General features: G+C 35.7%; 1 protein-coding gene across 5 annotated transcripts in view; it reads right to left on the reverse strand.

The window, feature by feature from the left end:
• The window catches only part of DCC (DCC netrin 1 receptor), a 1,087,181-nt gene that overhangs the window by 192,164 nt on the left and 869,914 nt on the right, over positions 1–25,103 (reverse strand). For all 5 annotated transcript variants that reach the window (XM_038525972.1, XM_038525971.1, XM_038525970.1 and 2 more), the window contains one exon: positions 2,000–2,141. In XM_038525972.1, coding sequence (XP_038381900.1) covers positions 2,000–2,141 — 142 coding nt within the window. The remainder of the gene's footprint in view (positions 1–1,999; positions 2,142–25,103) is intronic.

The raw sequence follows: 25,103 nt of genomic DNA on the forward strand, positions 1-25,103 counted from the left end.
AGAGTTTTCATCACAAGGAGATTTTTTTTTCCTTTTCTGTTTTATTGTATCTACATGAGATAATGGCTGCTAACTAAGCTGAAAGTGACAATCATTTCACAATAAACACAAGTCAAACCATTATGTTGTATACCTTAAACTTACACAGCGATACATGACAATTATACCTCAATAAAACTGGGGTGGAAAGGCTTGGATATAATTATCCATACAGGCTCTTCTTCTAGTCTAATATTATATCTTAAGAATTATACTAAAAACTTTTCAGCAAGGTTTTTTTTTCAATCTTGGTGATTTCTTTCAAAATAAACTACATGTGGTACTAAGTATCCCCTTGAGCACATATACCTCACCTCAACTTAAATTATTGTTATCTTCTCCCCATAATTTCATCCATAAAAAAGCCATAGTATCTCAGCTTTTCTTAAGCTTTTAAAATGATGTGCTAGAGTCATAACTTCCGCTGATAGGCAACAATACCTGCCTAAGAGATTTTGTTCAGACATAAAACAAATAATGTTATTTTTGACAACCTACCTTGGAAGCATTCTCACCATCATGCTAACATTTTATAGGCATAAAAGACAAAAACAAGCAAACAAACAAGCAAAAAGCAGAGGTAAAAAAACAGGTTTTGATCAAGGCTCAGAGTGTGGGCTGAACAGGTAGCTTAAAATGTATGTGTTGTGTCTGTGTGTGTGCACTATGATTTCAAATGAAGATTTAGTGAATACTTGGTATAGAGAAAGGAGTAAATAAAGAGTTACTTTCTTCTTTTCTCACTTGCAGTGATACTTTATCTATGAGCTGTAAGGTATGAGTTTCAGTTTGTATATTTCCCCGGACCCAGGTTTGCTCAACTTCACCCACCAGTTCTTATCATGAGCCACTGCTATATGCTTTGCTTCCCAAGTCCCTGGCAATAGTTCGTGCTTTTCTTAGCTATAAAGCCCTCTTGAGTATTGCTGCTACCCTAGACCAAGCCACCACCACGTGAAGTACTTACTAATAACAAGGAGAGAATTCCAAATGCTCTGACTTCTCAGGTGCTGTTTGGAGGTACAGAATAGGTAACAGCCTATTGGTAATTGGTAGACTTTGACCAATGATAGGCAAGAGACGAACTGCTCAGAGTTCTATCCAGCCATTGATTATGATACACAGCACTTCATGTACTTCATGAGGCCTCTGAGGAGACCCCAGGAAGCCATGAAAACACCACGTTTGCCCTACACTTTTGGCCAGCTGAAAGATACGCCACAATCATTGATGTTTTTTCTCCCCGGCTCACTTTCTTTGATCCCTCACTGGTGCTTTCCTGGGCTCGCAACCCCCACAGGTATTACCTTGAAAGCACACTTCAGACTCTGTTTTCTAAGAACCTGGCTGATATGAATTAAGGGTTCCAATAGTGGATTACTGGATTATTCATTTTATAAAATGAAATACATATTATCTAAATACCGCAATGAAACTGAATCCAATTGTCATAAAGAAGTTTGATTTACTCTGAGTTCCACCAATATTGCTACAAAAAGTGAATTTAATTTTATGTTTATGGAAAGTAGAATAATCAGTTTATTTCCCAAAATACCCTTTTCCACATTCTCCAACCCCTTCCTCATTGCTGGAGATTAGGGGGAGAGGGGCCAGAGTGCCTTAAACTTGGAACCATTTGATTAGATGGCTTTTTAAAGTTATTAAAGTTAAAAGTTATTTGACAAGAGGAGCTGTTGTTGGATCATCAACGCTGAGAAACTAATATGGATTTCAAAAATCTGATATATTTATTAAGAGGATGATCCAGAAGCAAAATATGTACTGAAAGCATTTTAGAGAATATCAAGTTAAAAATACAGAGGCTATTCTTGTTCAGAACAATAAATGTCACCTGTCGGGAAACAAAAAAAAGAATGTTCCCTGGAAGTAAGAGTGTATTTTATTCCCAAAGCATTTAATTCATCAAAATCTTGAAATACTACACCATGTGAACACTGACCTGTGAATAAGTACCAGAGGTTGTTGGGCTCCAGAGTTTCCATCTCACCCCTGCGGGTCGTCTTTCTGTGTCGTATTTTATAGCCAGTAATAAATCCATTTTGTGTTCCTGATGGAGGAGGCAGCCAGCTTACCTTGATACTCTGCAAAATAATACATATAAATTAAAACATTGAAGAAAGTTAGGACAACAGGATGAGGTTAAAGAAATGACCCAAGCCTAAGTACAAATAAAGTGGAGAGGCAGGAAATGCTAGTGATTACCCCATAGAAGCAAATTAAAGCCATTCTTCCAATCTGACAGTACTCCTCTTTGTGTAATTTTGACAAAAACACACAATTCATTTGATTGATTACATGCATTATTACCTCTCCTTTGTAAATACCACTAAAATGACAGTAAAATATTCTAAAGGATATAAAGCTATAAGGAAATAGAGAATAGGAGTCTAATGGATGAGGGATGTTAACAAATATTTAAGGGGTGCAATCTAAGAGAAGTGTGGTGGCTGAGGCAAAGGAGAAAGATGAAACTTAAATTACCCCTTAAGAGGTATTAATGAAAAACAAGGTGATTTGCATGGCAAAGGTCAGGGAGGACTAGAAATTGTTGCTTCCAAAATACCTTTAAAGACAAAACTGAAACATGGTTCTGAAATAAAAGATGGATTGAAAGTCCTACCCACATCCAGTAAAATCACTCTACTGACCCTCAGCGACCTGGAAGTAGCTTGGAATTTTTTCCTCGAGGGATATTGAAACAGAATCCACAGATTCAGATATCAGGCACAGAAGCTAGAAGAGATGAGGGCAAGGAACTAATTTTTGACTTATTAAGTCAAAGACACCAAAGTCGTCTTCATCTGCATTCAGAGTAATGACAACCAGGTGTATATTCCTCAGGAAAAATATCAGGTAATAATTCTCTAGAGAAAATTATAAGTTTGGCCCTAGAGAAAACAACAGCCAGGTTTCTGATTAATCCCCCAATAATGAGGCTCCCACTTAATAACCCCCACTCATGCACTAGAATTTGCACTTTGCAATCATTTTTTAGTACATATTTCATTTTAATGTAAACCAACAACTTAATACTACCAGACATTTTTAAAAAAGCCTTTAGTATAAAAGAGGAAAAAATACGTTAAGAACATAATGGCCCTTGAAAAAAACAGCACTGATGCTTAGAGCAAAGAAAGGATCCAAGAAGCTGTCATAACCCAGATAATCCAAGAGAAAATATTACATTCATGAAAGGAATAAAAATACAGAAAAAATGAAAGATTCTTTTAAAATGTTATGACATTTATAATTTGGTTGAACCAGTTAAATATTCAATAAATAAGTTGGAAGATAAATTAAAGAGAAATTTCCTAAAATTCAGTGGGGGTAAAAAGATGATCATAGAAAACTGGAGAGAGAAGATAAGAAAATAGAAGTTTAGTCCATAATTTCCAACATCCAACTAATAAAAGGAAATAATAATTAAAAAAAAAAACAGGAAAAATAGACGGCAGAAAATTAGCAAAGAATAGATACAAAAACCCTTCTCCACTATAAAAACCTTGAAGATTTGAGACTTCAGTCTAAAAGGGATTATGAAATGTCTGACATCATGCATGAAAAAAAAAAAACAACATTAAGGCACATTACTGCGAATACTACAGCCTCATAAGGGAGAGAGGATCCAAAAGCTTCCAGAATGGAAGGAAAAAAGGTCACATAAAAAATGATCAGAAGTAAATATGGTAAGGAGTCAAATTTCTCAATGATATTCGAAGTTAGAAAACAACAGAACAGCACTTATAAAATTCTAATCTTAAAGATTTTAAACCTAGAATTCCAGGGCTATACAAACAAATTATCAAGTTTAAAGAAAATATAACACAAGTATAAAAATAAATGCTTATATAAGTACAAGTATAGGAACTTTTCAAAAATACATGGTTTCAAAGGTATCCATCTGTATTCCCTTTATCAGGAGGCTAATGAGGTTATGCTTCAGGAAAATGAGAGTACAAACAGGGAGAAAAAGATTTGAAATCCAAGAAACAGAGAATCCAAAACAGAATTAAAAATATGGAATTCTCAGGAATATAGTGAAGAAAATTCTAATGTGATGTAAGATTGGGTATAAGGAGACATAGACTCAAAAGAGTACATACTGTACTATTTAATTCTATTTATATGGAATTCAAGAATAAGAAAACTAATTTATAGTAATACAAAGCAGACCATCAGTTTCCCATGGCAGTCGTACTGGGGGATTGATTGGCTATGTGAAGAAGGAGACTTTTTAGGGTGATGGAAACATTCTGCATCTTTATTTCATGTTTTTTTTTTTAAGACTTTATTTATTTATTCATGAGAGAAACAGAGACAGAGAGGCAGAGACACAGGCAGAGGGAGAAGCAGGCTCCATGCAGGGATCCTGATGCGGGACTTGATCCCGGGACTCCAGGATCACGCCCTGGGCCGGGCCGAAGGCAGGTGCTAAACCACTGAGCCACGCAGGGATCCCCTATTTCATGTTTGTTACATGAGTGGATATAATTGTCAAAATATATCATTATGGGCTTAATTGTGCCCCGGCCCCAAATTCACATGTTGAAGTTCTAATCACTGGTAGCTGAGAATTTGAGTGTATTTGGAGGTAGGGACTTTGGAGAAATTGTTAGGTTAAATGAGGTCCATTAGCATGGGACCTAATCTAACATGACTGGTGTCCTTATAAGAAAAGGAGATTTGGAGACACACACAGAAGCCCTTGTGAAGACAGTGGAAGAATAGATCCATTCGTAAGTCAAGGAGAGAGGACTCAGAAAAAACAACTCTGCTGATACCTTGATCTTGATCTTTTGGCCTCCAGAACCCTGAGAAAACAACTATCTGTGGTTTGCTTAGGTTTCCTCCTTGGTGGGGTTTGCTATGGCATCCCTAGTGAAATAATACATTCATAGAAATAAATACTGGAGATTTGTGCATTTCACTTTAATTAAGTACACCTTAGAGAAGAAAAAAGACTAGAATGAAAATGAAGATGAGGACAAGGAAGAGTAGAAGGAGAATAAAAGGAAGAAGATTCGGGAAGGAGAATATGAACGGAAGTATACAAGAGTGCCGAATCCTGACATAAAAATAAACCAGTAGGTGGTATCTAAAACTGGTGAATTAAAGCTAAGGAATTAAGGGACATTTACTTGAACACATTATTGAAAAACATGGTGGTAAATTCCAGAAAAGAAAGACCGATGAACATGCTAGTGGGAATGGGGTTTGGGGAGGGAAGAGTCCATTGGTTTTAGTTACAAATCTATTTGAAAAAAATAATGAACACAGAATACCTTGATGAATATTTAATTATTTTTAAAGGATTTTATTTATTTATGTGTTTATTTGTTTTTTTGTGTGTGTGTGAGGGGGGAAGGGCAGAGGGAGAAGGGGAAAGAGAATATCACACCAACTCATGGGTAAGCGTGGAGCCCATTGGAGGGGCTTGATCTCATGACCCTGAGATCCTGACCTGAGTTGAAATTAAGAGTTGGACACAACCGACTGAGCCACCCAACACCCCTAAATTAATTTTTTAAATAGACACATGAAATTGTTCTTTTGAGGTGGTAGAAATAAATGACTGTCAGAAACAGGCCAGACATAAAGTCAAGGAATGGATTTCTGAGTCCCTGGCCCACAACCCCTAGAACGCTTTGATATTGTTTCAATCATGTGAAAGTACAGCAGAGGCAGGACAGTATTCTCCAGGGAGATAGATGTAGATTACTACAAATTAGCTATTTTTTTAAAAAGATTTTATTTTTTACTCATGAGAGACACAGAGAAAGAGGCAAAGACATGGGCAGAAGGAGAAGCAGGCTCCCGGCAAGGAGCCTGATGTGGGACTGGTTCCCGGGGCCTGTGATCACGTCCTGAGCCAAAGGCAGACGCTCAACTGTTGAGCCACCCAGGCATCCCACAAATTAGCTATTGCTCTACAAATGAGTAAGTGCCTTTATAAAAGGATTTTTAAAAAGCTGTGTAAAGTCAGTTACTTGGCCAAGTATTTTTAAAATGTCAATGACATGCCAACTACAGTCAATTCTTGTGATTTGCAGGAGCCATGTTCTATAATGCTGCTGCAAACACTGAATTTGTAAATATTGTAATATTGCTCCCAGGGAAAACATAGGTTTAGGTTCTTAAGAGCTTTTGTTTACATTTTTTCAATTCATCAATACATAACCTTGTTTTATGTATCTATCTGTTTAAAGATATCTAATATTGTTGTTGATACATTCACATTGAACTCATGGCCAATAGCACTATACCTCATGCCAGAATGAAGTTTATCTAACACATGGATTTTCTCCCTAAAGCACGTCACAGTCTCTTGCAATAAGTGATACTAAACAGCACGTCAGCATTATGCTTGGGGAGCATATAGCAAAATCACCAACAGAAAGCAAAACTAAATAATTAAATGCCCCAAAAAAGTGACATTTATCTGACCGCCCAAAGGACATGTGGTTACAACACAAGAAGACAGAGTGTCTCCTCATTCAACCTCAGCTGGGAATGTGTGCTTCTGGAAACTCAGATTGTTTCATGGTTGTGTGTGTGTGTAAATCGGCAAATGACTGGAAAGGTACTGTGGGTATTGATTTGCGGTTATAAATACATTTTAGCAGTAGGTGATTCTGTAAATACAAACTCTGGAAATAATAAGGATCAAGTGTAATTATTCAACAAATACATTTTAATAATTACAGAGGAACCTCGCTAGGTAGAATTAATCTCATGATTTAAGTCAGAATATATATGAAAGAGTATGGTACTACTGAGACCATTTATCTCACCCTCATTACCCTTTAAATGTGACAGGCTAAATGCCACACTCAAAAATATTTGTTAACAATATTTTGTTTCTGGGAATGGTCTAAGGACCTTATATATCCATGTGAGTTATGGTTTTTACCCTCATAATGACCCTATGAGTTAAGATCTATTGTTCCTTTTTTTGTACAAGCATGTAAATTAGGACACACATTAGTAAGTACCTTGAACCTATATGGCCACCAAGTGATAGAGGTAGGATTTGAACTGAGACTATGTGACTTTGAAGCTGGCATTCTTTACTACTTAATATTGCCTCTCATGGGAGTTCAAGAGGCTGAAAGTCTAATCCATTCAGTTATTATCCATTTAAAATATGTTAACTGAATCTCTGTTGTGTAACAGATCTTTGGGACAATAGAAGCATCCAGATAAGCCATAGTATATCCATCCTGGTTGAGGAAATAGACACAAACTGTTGACGAAAACACAAAGTGTTAAAGGCTAAAACAGAGTCTCAGAAAATACAGTGGAAATAAAATAGAGGGAGAAACTAATGCTGTTTCACATGGTCAAGAAAGACTTAAATATGAATCAAGAAAGATTTAAAAAAAAAAGAAAGATTTCAAATATAAGTAGAACTTTATGGAAGGGATAGAAAAGATATGTAAGACAAAGGGAATATCAAGAGCAAGCTCAAGATTTCATGACAATGTACAGCACCTCCAAGCGAAGGTCAAGTAGTCCCTTAATGGCTAGAGCAAATGTGACATATAGGACAATGTAATGGAAAGGTAGATTGGAAAAAGGTTAAAAGTCTTTTGGGACATGCCAAGGAGACATAGTGTGCTCATTTAAGGCATGTGGCTAAAGAGACAAACTAATGAATAAAATACTAATATAATGCCCCTGGACCCCAAAGAATACATAGCCTTAAATACACATACCCTCACCACCCCTTCTCTGCATCCTCCTCCTCCCACACATATGTATGCACACGCATGGACGTGTTCTTTGTTCTCAAGTGTTTTAGAAACTAATAAGGAAAATCAGCTTTGATGAACACCTTACTCCACTAGTTATCTTACTTTTATTTTTCAGTGCTTTAAGGTAGCCATGACAGATTTTATTACAATTTTACAGAAGAGAAAATTGAGGCACAGAGTTAAATGAATGGGGATAAGTCATCTTGTACTATCCAACGTTTTTGTTATCTTATGCTAAAATAATCATAGAATTTCTACTTGGCAATTCTACTTACCTAAATTCTCTAACAAAATATTCTTGAAAGGAATGAAATCTGAATTTAAATAATTGGTTTTTAATACATCCAATCAGCCTTCCCATAAGTAGCACTTGGCAAATCAAAAAGGGTTATTTTCTAAGGACTACGAGTTTATTTTTTCAAGTCAAAAATAAATTCAAGTAGAAAACAAAATACAAATAAAAACATTAAACTTTGACCAAGAGGTAGAGCCTTATGATTTCCAGTCACTACTTTGCTGTGTCTCTGTTGAGTGACCTCTTACAAGTCTTATAAATGACCCTAATCTCAATGCACAGATTGAAACAAGGAGAATAATTATGCTTTAGTATGTCTACAAATGGTTGTAAATCACTTGATAAGCCTGGAGAACTAATTATACTAATGATTACATGAGCAATACTTAGTTTTTGACAGATAATAATTTTTCTTGATCATATTTGAGGATTTTCAATGATTATATAAATTATTCCCACATAGCCAATACCTTAATATCGATGCCTAGCAGCGATTAATTAATAGAATCAGTTATACGCTCTACACACCAGGAGGCAAAGACCCTCAATAGTTATCATTCATCTTTGGACGTAATTTCATCACTTGTATTCATTTCCATAGATGGGCAGCAGCTAGGTTTATTAGCATCTTTTATGCTTTCCCATTGATTTCAAGCAAGCACCAGCAGATGGCAAAGGCTCTAATGGTCAAATTCTTTCCTTGTAGGTTCTCCTTCTGCAGATATGGCTAGTAGTCCCAAATTACGTTGTTTTGGGAAATTAATTGAAAGTATTCAGTAAATTTTTCATATTCAGTGGCAATAATATATATTATTTTCTGTACAGGACCAGTTCATTCAGGGCTCAGTAGTTCAGACTTCATCGCCCATTTCCTCACAAAGCCACCTAAAGCCCTCACTGTTATGGGAACATTCTTGTACCTAGTGTTCATGGGTAAGCCTGGTAATTATTTTCATTAAAAATACTTAAAACATGACCTTGAAAAATCAATTCTAATAGCTGTGACTTGACTTTTGGTTTTTTCATCACTTGAGAGGGTGAAATTAAATTCTGTTCAAGCTGTTGCCAGTGTTCTATCTTGAATCAAGGATTAATTTCACTTTATTTTTTCAGATTTGAAATAAAAGAAGAGCTGCAATATTTAGCTTCCCCAGATCCTACCATCTCCTTTATGATTATCACAAAAATGAATTAATTTCCAAATTAGCATGATGGGAATGGTTAGGTTTACTGACCGAAAAGGAAAGATCTCCTTGACCATTATTTTCTAACTTTTTGAGATAACACTGTTCTATTTAGTGAGGTATTATCCTTTCCATAGACTCCATTAATTCATTTCTTTCCTTTTCCTTTACTCTAGCATATGAGTAGTATGTAACAAAACAGAGAAAAAAAATTGATAAGTCCACCACCCCAGCAAGAAGTTGCTGTGGCTGAGGTCAAAGAGGTTGATGCCTGTTTTCCCTAAATTTTCCTCAGAAGCCACATTTCATAGCTTCTCTTTTTAATTTCACATATCCCACTGCACACTGACATTTTGCTTTACTCTCTCGAGTGGACTGCAGAGGAAGACAAGCCCCAGTCCAAACATATTCAGGGACTGTAGCGAAGAGCCTTCCTTTTTTTTTTTTTTTTTTTTTAAGTGGTTTCATCTGGATGACATTCCCTAGAAGGGCACCATTTGAAAGAAGGTCCTTGCAGCAAATAAAAATGCCTTGGCCAGAACAGCGGGAATCTAAGGATCTTGAAATTTAATTGAAAATAAGTTTTGAACTCTTCCCCGTATTTCTCTTCTGTATTTCTGGTGACTTCTTGAACTTCATGTTGAAGAATGAAATATGCTTTCAGTACTCATGAAGCCCTATAGCTTTTTATTAAAGAGTGCCCATTGGCATTTTTAAAGAGTCCCTTTTTACTGTATCCCTCATCTGTCTCCTTATTTACATTCCTTCTGCCACTGCCCTCAGACCTTAATTATCATTGCCCAGAATATTGCCACTGCTGACTAATTGGTCCCCCTGCCTCCAGATGTCACCACTCACACCAATTCAGTTACCTTTCTGCTCAATCAATGGACCAACTAGGTTCTCTGAGTCAGTTTTCTCATCTGCAGTATAAGCAAGCGATCCTACCTCAAAGGATTGTAGTGTGGATTAAAGGAGAAGATGGGATGGGAACATGCTTGGAACTTCAAGGGAGGGAAGGAGGAAAAAGAGTGAGGCAAGAGGTCAAAAGATTAAGAGATGGATAGAGGGAGAATTAAGGCAAAAGTAAACAAGGGTCCGAGGGAATCAAGCAAGGAAGACCCTGTCCTACAATGATGCTTGGAATGTGGACTTACTTTTATACTGACTCAACAATTTTTCTTCTGCACATCAGGAGCATTGAGAGAGATAAGTTACCTAATAACACCCCTTAAACTCCTTTTCTTCCATGAATATTCACTGAGCAATTTAGTCTGTAGAGCTCTATTCACATTTCTTGGGGTAGTCCATAGAACTTTCTGGCATGGGTGGTAAAGAGAAGTTGGAATACAGTGGAGACTAGAGGAATGTGAAAAAGTGAAGAAATGCTATGTATATTTTAGGAGGTAGACTTGACAGGACACCATGATGGAATGTCAGGTGTAAAGAAGGAAAATTCATCAGCATTGACTCAGGTTTCTGGCGTAAGCAACTTAGTAGATGATAATGCACTTACTGGGATAAGGTTGTCTGAAAAACAATACACTTTCAGAAAAAAAAAAAAAAGTTTACTAGACCTTCCAATAGTATCAACAAAGGCTACCCATATTAATAATATTCTAGTTAGGGCTGGGAAGGATGTTTTCTAATTTTATCACTTAGAATAAATGATACTTTAATAATATCAAACTTACACAATAACATTTAATATTTAACCTTTGATATTTATCTAAATACTTGGTAAATATTTCATTGGTGCAAAAATGAACTAAATTGAATTTCAAACTGGAATAGAACTCAATTCACCAATTAAACAGTATTTTGAATTTTATTATGTGTATAATTGTGTGAATAATTTCCAAAAAGTGTTTTGCCTTTTTATAAACTTATATGCTTTATGGGACTGACAGAGTATTGATTTGATAAAATGTCAATAAAATATAATGAAGTTCTATATATATTTTTCTGTAGTTATATACTATTCTTGCAGATTTGACATGTTTTCACTTCACTATCATAAATATGCAATCTCTTGTGATAAGTGAAGTAAAAAACTGGGTAGCATACTAAAATTGGCATTCTTGAGTTCATGTAGGCAACTGTTATCCAAAATGACATAAATCCCTGTTAGCAAATACTTTGTGTGACACATTTCCAGAGTGAGGTCTCTTAGTACCACTCAAGTCTAAGTTAAGTATTTGTGCAACAATAAAAGTGTTTACCTACAAATTGAAATATACTCAACTTTAAATAAAATTTTACATGCTAAATCCAGGCAAGAAACATTGATGATGAAATCTAGCCTGTTGTGAGCTTGTTTAATGACTTTGAAATAATATAAATGTTTCTTCAGTAGGTTAGTTTAGTTGTAAAATAGTTTTCCTTTTATCTCTGCCCTGGTGGCCCTGGATTCTCATAGACAGTGCTGGTGGGACTCCTACCTGGAGATTAAACCTACTTGATCTACTCTGGAAAAATCCTGTTCCTGGTTATGTTGTGCATTGGGACTTTTTCTCAGGTTGCTCAACTTCAAGCCATATACTGCAAATCCACTTTGGTTTGGGTCTTGGTTTTAGTAACTGGGTTTCTCTGGCAGGGATGCTGACATGCGTCTTTCTCAATGTTCTTTTCGGGTGGCAATCTTCCTGGTTCTTCCAAAGCACCCAAGACTGAGTCCTCCAGGAGCTGGTGTCTCCTTTGTGAATCTCTGAGGCTGTCAGACTTCCCTGACAATAGGTGCTTACCTCTCTGAATCTAGGCATTACCTGCTTTCATACTCTGAACTGCCCAAACCTGGTCTTCTGATTTACCACTTGAAAGTCTTTGTCAGCCCTTTCCGACTCCACCTACCAGATACAGCTTCTGTGTCTGGATACTGTGACCAGTCTTCCTGAAGGAACATCCCTAGTCACCTTCCTTACTCCTGATTTAGGGGCACAGCCCTCCTGACACTGGGTCTGAATTCCACCCTATTCATCCCACAGAGCTGTCTTTTTCATGGAAAATGCTATGGGCACATACAAGATTTTTTAAAAAAAGTGAGAAATGGCTTCTGAAATATGCTCCATTTCCTATATGTTCCATTATTATATTTCTTGATTAAAGTAAACTGGGCTAAACTTAACTTGATGCTGGGAAACTGACCTGCCACCACTTTTCTCTGTTCCTTTCATCTAATTCTGAGAGCTCAACCTTCACAATTCCAAGGAAGAAAAAAGGGGAACCTAATCACTTATCTAACCTACTTCATTTTAGTTACATAGGGGAATTGAATCAGTAAACTAAGGTCAAATGGGTTTCCAAATCTATATTGTGATAGCATCAATCCATCACTGTCCATGGAGATGCAGGGGATCCCATGTATACTGGTAATTTGCAGCCCAATAAGTTAGTAGTTTGCATACTTTCAAAGCAATATTTAAGATGAATTTCCTGTGTAATTTAAAGATGAGGCACAAAAGTCTATCAGAAGAAAAGGGGACACTAAGTGTGGTCCACAGACTCTTTTCCAGTGGGATCCCTAATTCAACTCTGATCCCAACTTTGCATACCTTTTCTACACAATAAATACTAGTCATCTCTTTAAAAATGATCTCAAAAAAAAAATAAAAAAATAAATAAAAATGATCTCCAAAAGTTTAAGTAAAGCTTAAATCCTAGGCACAGGTGGATGGAATTATCCTCGGGACTTCCTTAGTCTTATAGCTCATGCTTTAAAAATCTTGCTGGATAATCCATCTAGCATGCAGCTCTGAATTGTCATTCAGAGAAAAAGAGAATAGTATTTTGCAAATAAAAGATATTCAATAAGTATAATAAGATGGATGACAGAAAACATAATGTTCCACTCTCAGCTGTTCATTAATTTGCTAAGTGATGTTAGGAATCATTGACCTAGTTGCATCGATTGTACATCACAGGACTACTCTTTCTTTCACCTAATTGTTGAGAGAAAGAGGTTAGAAATGTAAAAACACTGCAAAATACAAAGTCCTACTCTTATTTTAATTATTATTTTTTCATTTTATAATTGATGAGTTATCAGGTCACATTGGTTTATATGATTGTGTATCAAAGACCTAAAACTACATAAATGAATGAATGATTCTTATTGAGGCAACATTATCTTCATACACACTTCATCTGACCACAACAATTAGATTACATTTCCCTGGAAAACAACTTTCTTTGCTGCTCAAAGACCATTCAGTGCAATGTGTAAAGAGGTGGTTTCTTTATGGTAGAAATGGTGCTTTCTCTGTTGATTACAGAAACCCTGTTGGAGTTGATTCTCCAGTATGCAACTATGTATGGTGTCTCTATTACTGGAAGAAAATGAAGAAAAAAAATCTACTATTTTTTTTCTTGCTAGCCAGGCTTTCTTGGCCAACTAAATAAAATTAACCAAATATGTCTAAACCAACCAAGAAAATCACCCCCCAATACAGACTATAGTCCACACTAAAGGGAATAAAAAAAAAGAAAGGTAGAATTGGTACGTATCTAGCATCTTCTTTTAAAAACTCCTAGATTTAAAATAGCATTTTTTTTCATGTGATAATTTGCTATGCATAGCCTAGTAGCCAGGCCTGTTTTATTCTAGGTCCTAGAAACTGGGAATGTAATTTCTAGGAGGTATTCACATTTTGACAAAATTCCATTACGATAAAGCAATTTGGTTGTTCCCTGGAGTTCATGATAAAGCAATCTTACGAGTAATACATTTCAGAATTTGTCAGTACCAATAGACTTTATTCTCCAGTACCCAAGTCATTCCCTGGAAGTAAGCTGGATGTTTAGGGAGGCTCATTAACTCTTTCAGATCACTAGGTCCTTTCTCAGACTATTCATTTCTACTAAATAAAACTACTAAAAGCAATGTAATAGCCTTGATGCAGGAACTAGAGATAGGAAAGCCAGAACACAAATACATCAGCAGAGTTATATGTAAAATTACACCCTTCAAAGACACAAGAAAATAGACCAATATACAATTTAAGACAGAAAATACAGTGTCTACTTATTTCTCACTTCTTTGGTTGGTTTGTTTTAGAACATGGAAACCAAGATACTATTTGAGCAGTGGGGTGAATGATGCAACTTCAGAATAATTGATTTCACCAAATATTTAAGCAGCTGAGTCAAGAGATAAGAGTTTGAATATTAATTTATACCCAATGAAAGTTTTTTTTACATATGGGATAAAATGCATTATCAAAAATAACCGGTGGGGACTCACAGTATTGCAATAATGCAGTCATGTTAAAATGATTATGATACACCAATTGGCCTTTTAAAAAATGAAATATTACTTAAAGATTGTACAGTGCCCAGTAAGAGAATAAAAACCAAAGTTTTTTGCAACGCTACATACTAAAAATGGTTTTAGTGACAAAACCAGAGCTGTTTTCACAGAAACAATTCTATCTAATATTTATAGAATAAATATGATGCAAATGAATCTCATCCTATACAAAATAATGCCCTCTATGTTTTAATGTACATTAAAATTTAGGCATGCCAAATATTTAGGGATAAACACATAGAGCTGGGTCTATATTAAATAAGGGAAAATGTTACTACGAAACAATTAAAAAAAATACAGAAATGGCTATTTAACAGAGGCATATCTTCAAGCAAACTGTCAAATTAGGCCCTAAGTAATTAATCTCTGAAACCAGCGGGCTTTCAATCTCAGAGCAACTATCTCAAAGACATGACTTACCATGTAATTACATGGGACATTACAATGTATTTATGAGGTCATTTGTTACAATATACAGTAATTACAGAGTACTTACATAGCTATTTATGTCTCATAAAATGAAGTGAGACTAAATATTTTAATTGTGTTGGAGAAATAAGGAGAAATATTTGAGTTCCAAATGTCAGGTGAGATTATAGGTCAGATTCACATAACTCATATTAACAGCTGGCTGCTTCCACAATTACAAGTGTTTGTGGTGCTCTCTTATTGGAAGTGGAGGTTTGAGAAATATTTCTTCTAAGAATGAGTAAGTGGAATTGTTCTCAATTTCAATGTTCAGGTAATGCCAGAAGACAGACCAATAATATAATTTATTATTTAAACTTCTCGACAAACCATGAATGTCCAGGCATCAACAGAGTTACTGAATTAAAAACAATGTCATGTACAATGTGTTAATAAATGATAAGCCATACACTTAAAATAATAAAAGAGCAGTTCTTACATTTTCTACTTCTATTATTTTGGATAAAAATCATATTCAGATTTTCACACATTCTTAAATATGCAGTAAAATTTTAAAATTGTGTGTTTTCCAAGTTTCTTCCCTGCATTCCAGACTATACTTGGAAATTCTTATTTAGCCTAACAAGTGAATTGTGACAGCCGACAGACGTGGATTCTGTGCTTTTACATCTGAAACATCATTGACATATGAATAATGGTGAGCTCAGTGCTCTCATTACTATATTGCTGATTTTAAAAATTAAAATTAAAAAAACATTCTGAATTGCTAATCATCTGTTCTCCTTGGATTAATGCCCAAAGCAAATCTTGCCATTATTTACATGCATTGCTTTATTAGTTTATTCAACAAACATCCCAAATGCCTAGTATGTTCCAGGCATGGTGTTACAACAGAGTCATATTCACCTAAAACACTCCTTGAAGAGCGTGGTCCTTCCCAGTGACAGATTCTATGCTACTGTTGGTAGATGGGCCTGACTGCATCTATTAAGCTTAACGGACGCACCATACTATGCTCCCTTTTGATTAAATAAATTTTGGCGTTATATTCAGAGTTTATGTCTTTAAATTAGAATGGTCATTATCTGATGAAGCATGAAATGCAAACAATATTGCTCAGTCTTTGCTTATTCTTGCTAAGATGTCTCTATGTGATTCAATGATTAGAAAGTACAGAATAATGTTTAATTTTGATGGTAAAGAAAAAGTATTCTTTTCCAAGCTTTAGGCTGTTTTGTGAATGTCAACAATCATTTTTCAAGAAGAATAAATGTCAAATCTTTTTTTGTCATGTAGATATTGTAACTACCAAATTGCTATAAATATGTGAGCTAATTAATTCCTGTAAAGACTGATCACCAGGTTGACAGTGATACCAACTGCAGCCTCCTGGCAAAACAGGGATTCCATCAGTGTTTAATGAATGTTACATTCCTATATAATGGTCCCCAAATTTGCCAAATCCAGATACTCAGGGCCCACAGAACCATCTGCAGAATGTTGCCCGTTAATATGCAAATAAACCAATTAAGATTCACAGACTTATTCAACAGCCACTCAGGTCAATTCTGATCAACTGCACCAATTTTATTTATACATGCAGAAAGAACGGGTCCATTTCTCACTAAAGTTCCAAGAAGCTACTCAGAGTAGTTAGGAACATCATCTCAATGACTCATTCTAATTTAAGAACAGTAAGAGATAGTTTACTTTTGAAAAAAAAATTATGGGTAGCTATCAATACTTCAATCAGTATTTCAATTAGATATGCATTCATTATGTGTCTAATTGATTAACAATTAGCAGCACCTGTAGTTGGCTATAATTTTAATTACTGATTACACTATAGCTGATTACTTAAAATGATACGTGCACGAGTACCATTGGATTATAAAGAAAAGAATAAAACAATTCCAGAATAATTAGTCTATTAAAATGAGATTAAAACCAATTCAATAAAATATTTTTAAAGTTTTTATCTTGAGCACTGTTAAGAGATTCTTCTTAAAGTATACTATATGGAGAGAAGCTAATGATCTTTTAAATGTAACTAATCTGCCATTTTCCTGGAAGACATGCTGGTAGTTCAGAATATGCCACTGTCCATCAGAACAAAGGGCATGAGAAAGTAGATCCAAAGTAACAGTAGATAACAGGAGAGCCCCATTTCTAACTTGATTTTTAAATATTTATGCTTTAGAAATGGAAAGGTATGTTGATCCTTTGCCATGAATATGATATACCCAAAAACAATCATCTTCAAAAAAGATTTTGGACTGCGTTTCTTAGGCACAAAAAGAACCTAAATAGTTATTTCAAACAATTTTTTTTAAAAGAGAAAGTCAGTTTTTTAAACTAAAATATCATAAAACTAAGTCATGGTTGCAAACATCCTGTTATGCCAAATACCATGTGTTTTCATTTTGGCATTCTAAGGATTTGTAGCAAATTAGGTGCTGGTATTAGAACAAACAACTCCTCCAAACTTAAAAAAAAAATTCTCCACAGTTGCATACTATTATATCATATTTTTTTTAGGAGTTAGGACTTCAAAAAGTTGATTGATGCATGAGCTACAGTATGTTTTTTATGACCTTTTTGGTATAAATAAAGTATTTGCGCAAATAACTATTCTAAACAAAGAATTTGATAGTTCCTCTTTGAAACTCTATTATAAAACATCTGATGCAAATCCCAAATTAGAATAGTATATCATTTCACAATCAGCAGGATGGCTAATATCAAAAAGACAGATAATAACAATATTGGTGAGGATGTGGAGAAATTAGAATTTTCATACACTGCTGGTAGGGACGTCAATTGGTATAGCTGTTTTGAAAAATAATGTGACAGTTCCTCAAAAGGCTAAATGTAGAATTAACTATGACTCAGCAATTTCTTTCTTGGTATTCTCCAGAAAAATGAAAACATACATTCACACAAAACTTTATACACAAATGTTCATAGCGGCATTATTCATAAGCAAAAAAGAGAGAGAGAGAGAAAAGTAGAAACAACACAAATGCCCACCATCTGATGAATGGATAAACAAAAATCCAAACAATGTAATATTATTTGACCATAGGAAGCAATGAAGTATTACATGCTACAACATGGATGAACCATGAAAATATCACATGAATTGAAAGAAGCCACTCACAAGAGACCACATGATGTATTCCATTTATATGAAATGTGCATCTTAGAGACAAAAATTAGAGAATGCCTACAGCTGACGGAGGAAGGGGATAGGAGTGAAATGAGGGGTGACTGCTAATGGATAAAGGACTTTTTTTAGGGATGGTCAAACATTATATAATTAATTGTGGTGATACATGCATAACTTTAAATGGGTGAATTCTATGCTATGTGGATTATATCTCAATAAAGATGTTACAAAAATAATTGCATCACAGAATTAGATTAGTATAAAGGACCCCAATATGCCCATCACTTGACTTCAAATTCTCAGTTTACTTCCTCTCTTATATGTATCTACTAAGCCCTCTGGACCAATATTGTATTTAAAGAAATTCTGTAAAGCTGAGAAAAACTACTATATGTGAAGGTCTTCCTCGAAGTGAGAAATATATTCCAGAGGAGCCTGAATACAATCTATTTTTATCCCCCATATTCATGATACGATGGTCTGTACCTATGGTACTCACAAATGTTTGCAGATGGCAGTGGTGACAGACTGGACTAAGCATGGCCTCCAGAAGGAGGCAGTGTACAGAGCAGGAGAGTTATACCCCGTTGCTTTTTTTTTTTTTTTTTTAATTTATTTTTTATTGGTGTTCAATTTGCCAACATATATAATAACACCCAGTACTCATCCCATCAAGTGCCCCCCTCAGTGCCCATCACCCAATCACCCCACCTCCCGCCCACCTCCCTTTCTACCACCCCAAGTTCGTTTCCCAGAGTTAGGAGTCTCTCATGTTCTGTCTCCCTTTCTGATATTTCCCACTCATTTTTTCTCCTTTCCCCTCTATTCCCTTTCACTATTTTTTATATTCCCCAAATGAATGAGACCACATAATGCCCCCATTGCTTTTTAAGTGCTTCTTTGGAGGACATTTAGGAGGTAAGGTATGGTTAGGGGCTAAAGCATCTGCAAAGAGCTCAGTTGGTTAAGAGTTCTAATAAGGCCCATGGGAAATTTGTGGAGGCTCCAATCCAAGTCTTTTTAAAAACGATTCTTGTATAACAAAACTAGATGGCAAAACATGGTTCCCGCCTACACAGGGTATTCTTCAGGGGAATAGAGGTTGGGAAACTATTGCATACAAGTGAATGGTTGAATTAGGTTGAAGTTGATGAAAGATCTCATAAAAATATTTTATATGCCTATTTATTTATTTAAGCTTAAGAAAATTAAATGAGAATATTTGTAATGTATTCATGGCCCCTGTGCTTTTTCTAATAGTGCTCATCACAGTTATGTATTGGTTTATTTGATTAATGTCTTTTTTAGCTCCTTAGAACTTAAGCTCATAAACTTTCCTACTGGATCCCTAATGCCAACAATGATGTCTAGAACTTAGAATACATTCAGTAGTTGTTGTATTAATTAATAAAGAAGCATTTTAATGGAATTAATTCTTCATTTAATCAAATTTCACTTCAAATCATAGCACTTTCCTTTTCCTTGTTACCAGGATATCCACAGTATTTCCATTACACTTAAAAGACATTGTGTGGGCCTGATTTGGGCTCACAGGTGCAGTGAAGGAAGACATAAAGGAATGCAAGATAGACTGAGTGACAGCTAATGAGGATCCTGACAAAAGTTGGAAGAAAAAAAAGAAGGAAACTGAAAAATGAAAGGGTTCTGTGAGAAAGAGAATGATTACATAGACTCAATGAGATAAATTGTAGTAACCCCCCCCCCAACAAAACAATTTGAATTATGATTCTCCATAACTTCCACCATGTGATCTCCTCAGATATCTAGGGTACAAAGAGGGGTATGTTGAGAGGGAGGGTATTGAAAGGGAGAGAAAAGCATGGAGTCCACAAGATCTGGGAGGAGGGCAGGGCATTGTGGGTAGGTCATGCAGCTATAAAGTTATCAAACCGGGTGTTGATGAAGCAGGGTGTGCCTATAATTAGCATTAATGAAAAATAAATTTAAGTAAATATCAAACAGGTAATAATCATGGCATATATATATGTGTGTATACATATATATTACACAATTATAATACTGGCCCATGATTTAATTTTCTTTCTTTTTTTTAAGATTTTATTCATTTATTCATGAGAGGAACAGAGAGAGAGAGAAGCAGAGACACAGGCAGAGGGAGAAGCAGGCTACACGCAGGGAGCTCGACATGGGACTTGATCCCGGGACTCCAGGATCACACCCTGGGCCAAAGGCAGGTACCAAACCACTGAGCCACCCAAGGATCCCTTAATTTTCCTTCTTAATTTCTGTATCATGGCATGAAGGAAGAATCTAGAAACAACAAAAGAAGCATAACTAAAAAGTTATCTTTTGACCTACTTTTAATTTTTTATTTTCACTTATTATCTATTGTCCTTGCTTTCAAAATTATATTGAAATATCATGAAAAATTGTGAGAACATATTTAAAATAATAGGGATCAAACCAGTGATCCCTTTCTAAATCAATGTCTTACATGAAGACACTTAATCTGAAATAAAAGAAAGAAAGAAAGATAAAGAAAGAAAGAAAGAAAGAAAGAAAGAAAGAAAGAGAAAGAAAGAAGAAAGAAAGAAAGAAAGAAAGAAAGAAAGAAAGAAAGAAAGAAAGAAAGAAAGAAAGAAAGAAAGAAAGAAAGAGTTCTTTTTTTCTTCTCTGGAACACATCAGAATATGCTCATTGGTAACCAAGCAGATGGCAATGTTGTCTTGTCTAGCCTAGTTGATCATGATACAGCCAACCAACAGGTAAATATTTCTACCCTTTAAATTCAAGTTTTACTTTATTCATGAATTCTTGCTGAATCCCCTTCTTTTTGCTCTAAACTTGAATATGATTCACATGAAATACTGAAATGCTAGAACAAAAATATTTCTCCACTCCTGAGTTGCCTGCAGGTCAGTTGTAAAGACATTCACTTTGCAATAATTAGGTCAGCGCTGACTTGCCAATTCCTTCTTTTGTGTCTCATCTTATTCTTTTGTTCATTAGCAAGTTATGTAAAGATCATTGGAGATAGCCACTGAATATTCTGAGAAAGGTAACCGACCAGAAGTCACCAGACAACATTTTTTGCACATTGATTTTCTTTTTTTTTTTTTTAAAGGATTAATGACTAGGGTCATTCTGTGCAGGCCTTTCAATTTTGTACTCAGTAGCATTTGTTTAATTAGCTGTCTTTTTTGCTCCTTGCACAAATTCAGTAACAAGAGACTAAATACCGTCATCTGTGTATATCTTAACTTAGACATGAAATTAGAGTCCCTATTTCACTCTGTTGTTTCTCACTTTAAAGACATAAATATTTTAAAAATTGGCCTGAAAGCGGGGAATAGCAGGAAGAGTGTAGAGAGATGTTAACACGCAGAGATGATTAGCTTCTAAAGTTCCTCATTTATATAACACTTTAGTACTATAATAAATTCCAAAGATATTAAATAACTTTTCCTGCTCAGTTTCCTTTATCATAGATATTTTGCAAATGAGGTCACTAAGGCAAAGTTACTCTTGGTTCTTCGGGTGTGGGTTACAAAAGTCGTTAATTTTCTAAATCTTTACTTGAGAAATGTTCTACAAGAACTCTTCATGCATCTTCACCATGTGCTCTTATCCAGGAGTATATGTTGCAAGGGATAAGAGAGGCGACGGCATACTGCTTGCTGGCTCTACTCATCGGGTGGTCTTGCTTAGATAACAGCGGGTTGGGAGGATAGCCTTGAAGCCAGGGGGGCCTGGGATTAAATCTCATTTACTTGCACTGTAACAGCCATATGCTGTTACCGGTGCTTGTAACTTTGTTTTGTAAGTGGACACGTAAACACACAAACAAGAACAAACAATCAGAAATAAGAACCAAATAGGATGCCTGTGATAATTACCATATGAGAATACTAATCACTGCGAGCCATGTAGTAGGTGGTAAATAGAGTCATCTCTTGCCCTGACGTTATCAAGGTCCCTGAAAAGACTGGGAAAAAGAAACCAAACCAACTCTAAACCAAAAGCATAAAAATGTTTTGTCTCAGTTACAGTTCTCCAATTTCTCTCTCTCTCTCTCTCTCTTTTTTTTTTTTTTTCTGTGTTCACTTTCTAGGTTTATTCTATCCCTTATATTTTTGTTGTAAGGCCAATGTAGCTCTTGCCAGGACATCTTTTCATTCAGAATACCACTCAAAACCAAACAAATAACCAAGGAGCTGGATCTAATGCTGTAGATACGACGGTTCTTTGTAGCACAAAAGGAAGCCTAACACCAGACTGGGTTTTCTGTTCTGTAAGTAGGAAAGAAATTAAAACTCTAAAAGGTGACACACCACACTTTAGGGCCACGTTACAATCGGGGGCTTTTTATCCCAATTTGTTGTATACAGAGTCTCAGAGGTCTGTTGTGGGCTTTTAATGAAATGTCCTTGTGTAATAATCAGATGTAAAACTTTCTGAGAATTCTACTACCACTCTCAGCCACGTAAATTCTGTCCATCATGGACTGGGAAATCAACTTTCTGACCTAAAAAGCCCTCGTCGGTAGTATTTGCCAATTTCTGTGGGTTAATACTTCTACCATGGCTGACTTCAAGCTAGCAGTGGTTTCATAATAACTTGCTAACTTCTTGAATATTTAAGAATTGGCTCTTAGGAGCCGGTTCCAGCTGACTCCAACACATACCAAAAAGGAATATGAAGCCCGTGTGTCAACAAGGAGCCAACAGGTCCGCACGTCAAAGTAGGACAAGCCCTTGGGGACAAGGCCTTTCATTCAAAAAGTTATTAACCTCCTATACTACTTAGCAATCAAGAAATATTCATAGATGGACAAACTGAAACAAGTCACCACACAATGTTTTAATCTTCATCTTCTATTAAAAATCAGAAGGAATGATAGGACTATTAAATTCAGAGTGAAATCATCAAACGCCACCTTAATCTTAGCTCTAGTTTACTGGTCCTCAAAAACACATGAGGTCTTTATAAATACATATAAATATTTAAAGAGATGGTTGATCTCTTATGTTAAGCATATGAAATGGCATATAATCAATAAAATGGTGATTTTATATAGTTCACGTGAGTAAAATGGTTTTTATTCTTTATCTAGTCCCATCTTTTCTGGTTTAAGTAAGGAAATAGAGGTTTCAGGGATACTTCAGATGTTTCAGTTGAGATGTTTCAGAAAATTTTCATAATGGCAACATTATGGACTAAAGTCATCAGATTTGTTCAGTTTTTCAACATGTTAATTCATATTGATTTTGAGAGAGAGAAAAATAATCTCACACCAGAAGACATCTGTAAAAGAAGAAGCTACCTACCAGAAGCTCGAGACTAACATAAACAAAATGGGGGAAGGCCATAAAAAAAGAACAAAATTCCTGGTAAGTCCAGAGTATGTTCCTTTATCCTACTCAAAGATCTTCACAAAGGGATTCAAATCAGATGGGTTTTCAAAGGTTGGAGGCTAGGAACAAGATTTGACACTACATTGTGAAATGACCCATTTTGGCACTTCATGAACACTTTACTTTCTCAATATACTGTTTTAAAACAAACAAAAAAATCAAAATCTCTGAAATGTAAACAGTAATGATATCGGGCTATTATAAAAGAAATCTCATATTGGGAAAGGAAATAAATATTGGATCTCAATGCTTCTGGAAAATAAAAATGGCACTTTGCGTATAACTAGATTGTATCTCTTGTCATCGAACTTCAAGCTTTCATATTAATTCAACCAACAATCAAGAGCAGTGTCAGAAAGAGATTAGCCCACAAGCTTATAAAATAGCCTAGATTTGAATCTCTGTGTTCACACTTAACAGCTGTGAGTTCTTTTTTTATTTACGATTGTATTTATTTATTCATGAGACACAGAGAGAGGCAGAGACACAGGCAGAGGGAGAAGTAGGCTCCCTGCGGGAGTTGATGTGGGACTCAATCCCAGGACCCCGGGGTCACGACCTGAGCCAAAGGCAGATGCTCAACCACTGAGCCCCCCAGGTGCCCAACAGCTGTGAGTTCTGGCGTGCAAGTTATTTACCCTGTCGCTCATTTTCCTATCTACCCAATGGGAATAACAACACCAACTTCATCGTGTTACGAGGCTGAAAGGGGCAGCAGATGTAAAGTGCTCATGAGGACACTATTCCAAGTGCTGTGTCAAGCTAAACATCAAGTCAATGATGTTGATCAAGTGAGTTCTCAACAGAAGACCCTGAAATTAATTCTGTTAGGAAATGATAGAGTCACATCACTTTTCTCTTTTAATCTAGAAGGACTTTTGAAAACTAATAACAGAAAAGGAGAGGGAGCAGAGAAAGCACAAGAAAGAGAACATGCTCTATCTACCACATTCATGAAGAACGTGTCAAAGGGCTCGACACAGACCTTTATACTGAAGCCTGCTATTGTACAGAATAGACAAAGATGGTGTGTGGGGGGCGCCTGGGCGGCTCAGGGGGTTAAGTGTCTGTCTTCAGCTCAGGTTATGATCTCCTGGTCCTGAGATTGAGCCCCGTGCCTCAGGCTCCCTGCTCAGCGAGGAGTCTGCTCCTCCCTCTCCCTCTGCCCCTCCACTCATGCTCTCATTTGCTTGCTCTCTCTCTCTCAAATAAATAAATAAAATCTGAAAAACAAAAACAAAAACAAAAACAAAAACCTTCTGTGGCAGTGTTACTCTTCAAAGTGAATATTAGCTCCTATCTGAACATTTTTTCTATATAAAGGAAAATTCTAGTCTTTTTATGAAAATGAGATCAGTACATATTCCCACATCCTTGGCCCATGTAATTCCCAAGTATGTCAATGAAAGATCAATGAGATTAATTATTCAGATGCCTTATATACATAATGCCAAATATCTGTATGTTTGTACTTTTGCTCAGATCTTAAGAATAACATATATATTATTTGG

Source organism: Canis lupus, chromosome 1, assembly GCF_011100685.1.
Source record: "Canis lupus familiaris isolate Mischka breed German Shepherd chromosome 1, alternate assembly UU_Cfam_GSD_1.0, whole genome shotgun sequence".
Lineage (NCBI taxonomy): Eukaryota > Metazoa > Chordata > Mammalia > Carnivora > Canidae > Canis > Canis lupus.